General features: G+C 37.4%; 1 protein-coding gene across 2 annotated transcripts in view; it reads right to left on the bottom strand.

The window, feature by feature from the left end:
- Positions 1-5,336, bottom strand: part of LOC117102502 (carbohydrate sulfotransferase 11-like) — a 14,175-nt gene that overhangs the window by 2,205 nt on the left and 6,634 nt on the right. For both annotated transcript variants that reach the window (XM_033242793.1, XM_033242794.1), the window contains exons 2-3: positions 1,292-1,440; positions 1,086-1,135 (exon numbers count right to left, since the gene is read on the bottom strand). In XM_033242793.1, coding sequence (XP_033098684.1) covers positions 1,086-1,135; positions 1,292-1,424 — 183 coding nt within the window. In that variant the 5' untranslated portion in view covers positions 1,425-1,440. The remainder of the gene's footprint in view (positions 1-1,085; positions 1,136-1,291; positions 1,441-5,336) is intronic.

Genomic DNA, 5,336 nt, shown 5'->3' with positions numbered 1-5,336 from the left:
CTGTTGTTGTCATTGTTATGAGTGAATTTCCAATTGAATGCTGCATTTTAATAACATAAACATACAATGTTAGTGACAATTTTAGGAAAAAATGGCGGCCATTTTGAAACTGCTGGCAACTCCCCTTACGTATGAAAAAAAAAATGTTGCACATACTTTTTTGATTTATCAATGTCTACTCTACATCATATCCAATTTTTAAAAAATATAGCAAAAAAAAATGCAACCTCTGATATTGCTACATTTCGGACTGGACTAAATGACGCGAATTTTGAAACGATATAAAGCAGAAACGGTAACAAAATTGCCGTTCTAATCAAGGAGGTATAAAAATAATAACTGTTATACCTCCATAATGTTAAGCCCCGCCTCTTAAATATTGTTTCTAAGGTCCCACCAGCGCCGACATCATAGCTGTAAGTTACGGCGCCCATGCCTTAACCGCATGGCCATCCAACTCGCCGGAACTCGCACATAAACACGTGTGCGTTTGTGGGACAACATGACAGTGTGTGTTTGTCGGACACGGGCCTTTTCCTGGCACTATTTTTGATTGGCCAGTTGTTAAGTTTGATTAACATTAAATTCAAAGTATTTCGAATATTGAAGTTTAGTGTTCATATTTTCTTAAACAGCTAACATGTATATATCACAGTTAACATTAAAATAATGAATGATAATAATGCCAATTTATATTTATTTATGTACATATATAAGAATGTATATATATATATATATATATATATATATATATATAATTTCAGATTTTATTTAAATTTAGAGAAAACCTTGATACGAATGTGCTGTCAGGCGTTAGGTCTATATCTCCACGAGATAGACGGGAGAAGATGACGGATCGCCTCTGGTCTCATTAAATTCATCTGATGAAACCTTAGGGTGCGGGCATAACACAACAAACGTACGGTTTAACTGAACACAGGTTAACGATTTTGTTTAGTTTTAGCGATAGAATTATCTTTATATTATTAGCAAATAAGCATAGGTTTTCAGACCGGTTCTTGGATATTTTTCTTGATTTAATGGATATAAGTGTGTTACGGTACTTATTCCCTTGAACTTCTCACCTTTAGTTGCTTTCTGGGCGTCTGCTTGAATGGAGGCGCTGAGAGAGTTCCTGTAAGAAAAAGAAATGTTTTTATAAATACATAGCATATCTATACAACAGTATCATTATAAATAGTCTCCGCCTAAATAAAGACGACCCCCTCTAATTAAGATCACATGTTTTGCCACCCCCACACTAATTCTATAAAAGTTCAGTCACTCCTACCTGTGCTATATAGTACACTGGTCCAATACCCGTTTTGGTTTGAAAGAAGAAAGAATGTCACCATCACAACCATAACAATCCCCGGCAAAGTAACAGACAGAAAGCGTCCGTTCATCCGCTTCGTCTGAGACATCTTGGAAATTCCAGATCTACAGAAAGAAAAGAGAAATGGAAAATAGATAATATCGTAAAGAAAGTCAACGGTTAATAGCTAGAGTTAATTATTGGCAACGAATTAAACCACCTATACAGTGGCGTGTCTATGAGCCATGAAATGGAGGAGGCTGATGGGGGAGATGAAGCACCGGGAGTGGGGCTCGATGAAGAAACGCTCGCAAAATAAAGTGATATGGGGTTATTTTTAATCACTTGAGCGTGATTCTTTTGTTTTGAATATTTTACATTTTTGGGGAGGCGACTGGGGACGTGTGCTTTTTTGGGGGAGTGGAAGGCACCCCCTAGATACATCATTGCACCTAAACGTATATTCAGACTCCCTCAAGACGCGAGGAGAAGTAAAGTGGTTGTTGTATTATATAACATTGTATTTACTAAAAATTTTGAAATATGATTGAAAGTTGCTGCGCGCAGCAGCTTTCCGGCTCAAATCTAAGGAAGCGTTGCATCATTGGTGACAGCCGTCAGTAAGACCATTGATAAGATTCGGTTTCAAATCGAGTTGAAGTTTCCTTCAGTCCAGTTTAGATTCCTAGGCCTATTTATGAATAGATAGGATAGGTAAATCTTATTTATAGCATGAAACTTATCAGGATAGATTTCGTTAGAACGCTTGAGTTATTCATCCATGCGCTAATCAAATCTTTGAAAAATCTAGAAGTAATCAGTCACCATTCATATCTTTCCGTTTCAATGACGTTACGACCAGCCTTGTATTTTTACGCCCAAAGCGACTTAATATCTTTTGTCTGGTGCGTTTGCTTATTTAATAATGCGTTTTAGATGGTTAATCGCACCATCGTTTTCTCACGAATATAACAAGAACCAAAGTAATCACTACGTTCAGAGAGTGCATACCTCCGTTAGGGAGGTATACAATTTTTATACCATCTCTGCCTCCGTCAAGTGGGCGAATACACAATAATAATAAAACTAGTTGTATGATTATTCATTTTTTAAGTAATTATTATTGATATGATTTTGCAAATTTCTGTGACCTTGACATTTGACTTTTTCCTCTCAAATGTTATCATCTAATACTTAGACCCATATCTACCCCTTCTCTAAATGTTATGATGTTCTATCCATTAGTATCTGCACAATCCTGCTAACAAACGAACCGACATTACGACAACAAACAGCAACGAATACATAAAATATAAATGTTAAAATTGATATAGCAAATTTAACTTACAAGGGCATAAGAGCACCGTTTCAGGAAGAATATTATGGTGCTACCATCTAGATGGCACATGCTACGTAATTACATGGGTAGTCTGCGAACCTGTTAATAAACATTCCCGTTTACCACTTTCGTTGTTTCAAGTCCACTCTTGTTATTTCTATTGAACATTATTGATGTTTCGCATTTTCGGTGCTGTGACTTAACAGCTTGCCTTGTCTCCACCATATTATGTATTCTCTTTTCATAACAAAGTAATGTCAATAATTATCATAACCTCCCTTCTGTGTTTGTCTGTTAATCTAAAGATCTGCAAACAATTTTTACTCAACTAAATATGGAATTCCAAAAACCATAGATGCTTCCCTACTGTCTTGGATACCGGACCCTCGTACACCGGAGGAAGATACAATTCCATTCAACACAAGCAGTATCCGCCCAAAAGACATTCGCAACGTTTTAAAGCGCAAAAGTGAAAATTCAGCTCCTGGCCCTGACGGTATCTGCTACGGCTTACTGAAAAAACTCTCTTGTACTCACCACTTTCTAGCCACGCTATATAATAAAATTCTGGAAACTGGACAACCAGTGCCAACTTGGACAGATAGCAGAGTTACACTGATCCATAAAAAAGGTGCAACTGACTCCCCATCGACTTTTAGGCCTATCGCATTATCATCATGCACTGGTAAAATATTCCATATTATCCTAGCTAACCGTCTGGAAGACTTCGTGAAGCAGAATAAACTCGTTAATACGGAATTGCAAAAAGCTTTTCTCAGAGGAATCAACGGATGTATTGAGCATAACACCGTTGTTCATGAGCTCATCAAACATGCTAAATCCAACTCCCGAACAATTCACTTTACGTTTTTTGACTTGGAGGACGCCTTTGGTTCGGTGCCTCATAACTTGATTAGTCTCATACTTGATAGATCTAATGCTGACCCTTGTTTTAAAATTTACATTAATAATTTATATGCCAATATCTCTGGGTACGTTAAAACAAAGGATTGGCAATCGGATGAATTTAAATTTCGTAAGGGTATTTTTCAGGGCGATCCCTTATCTCCCCTTATCTTTATTTTGATTTTCGACCCCATTATCCAGGCATTGGAATTGGAGCTTTCCCACGGCTACAATATGGATGGAATGAATCACATCACAACTCCATTTGCAGATGACTTCTGCTTAATAACTGGTAATAAGAAAACACACCAAAGATTAATTAATAAGATATCCACCTTTACTTCGTCAATGGGACTTAAACTAAAACCATCCAAATGCAAATCTCTCTCTATTGTCCGTGGGAAAGCTTCAAATGTGCCGTACACTCTAGCTGGTAGCACTATTGCATCAGTTCAAGACGAACGTCATAAATTTTTGGGCTCCATTATATCATTCCGTAATACCGAGAATGAAGTCTTCCAATATCTTAAAGAGATAATTGAGAATAATCTTAAAGTAATCGATAGTTCTCTTGTTAGGTCTGAATTCAAAGTCAAAATTTATTCCAATTACCTGCTATCTAGTTTAAGATTTCATCTGACTGTTAACGATATTTGTAAAACTCAGCTTCATAAACTTGATTCTCTCAGTAGCAAGTATATAAAAAAATGGGTTGGTTTACCTAAACCCGGTACATTATCGTTTATCCATATGCCATTAGGGCTTGACATTCCCAGAATTTCCGACTTATATATCGAGAGTCATTCACTTGCCCATGTGTCTTCTCGAATTAAGGGGGGTCCCCAGGTTAATCATTCTATTGACTGTAGACTCAAGAGGGAATGTAACTGGAAGAATACAATTTCGCTAACCAGTAGGTCCGAAAATCTCTTCCTTGAGGCAAAAAACTCAGAGCCCAGTCCTTCTCTCCTCCGTACTAAAACAATTGTTAAGAACAAACTTAGATCTGATATCCAAGAATATTGGAACCGCCATGTGAAGGAGCTTCTGGTTCAGGGAAGATTTTATGACTTGCTTTCTCTTGAAGAAAGTTGTCATCACTGGAAGAGCTTCATATACAACCTGCCCAGATGAGTTATGAAATTCCTTACTAATGCTCTGGGGGATACGCTAAATAATAGGGTTAACTTGCACAGATGGGGAAAAAATATTTCAGAAAAGTGTATGGGCTGCAATAACAGAGAGACTCTCTGTCATATTCTAAATTTTTGCTCGCGTTCCCTGGACCAGGGGCGCTTCACATGGCGACATAACAATGTTCTTAATTATATTTACAAGAATTTAAAAGATGGATTCAAAACTGTTAAATCTCCTCCGGTTATTCTTTGCGACCTCGTAGCCAGCGCCTCTGCTAATTTTCACTGCTCTACAATCCCAACTGAATGCATCCCAACAAACCTCATTCCCGATATCTGCCTTTATTGGCCCGACTTAAGAAAACTTACCATCATGGAACTCACTATTCCGTTTGATACTTCAATTGATGCTGCTCATAAAAGAAAGTTGAACAAGTATTCCCCTCTAGTTACGGACCTCTCAGACGCTGACTATGATGTCGAATTGATCGTTTTTGAGGTTTGTTCCCGGGGGTTCATTTCCTCTACAAATCTTCATCGTTTTAAATCTGTTCACGCCCTTTGTGGCAAGCCAGTACCATTCAAAGTGTTTCGTGATAACCTTTCAAAATTAGCAATAATATCCTCCTTTTCCATATTC

Source organism: Anneissia japonica, unplaced genomic scaffold (genome assembly GCF_011630105.1).
Source record: "Anneissia japonica isolate Jap-2015-1 unplaced genomic scaffold, ASM1163010v1 scaffold287868_len458714_cov195, whole genome shotgun sequence".
Lineage (NCBI taxonomy): Eukaryota > Metazoa > Echinodermata > Crinoidea > Comatulida > Comatulidae > Anneissia > Anneissia japonica.
The sequence above is the reverse complement of the archived record's forward strand: the minus strand, read 5'-3'. Positions and strand labels throughout refer to the sequence as shown.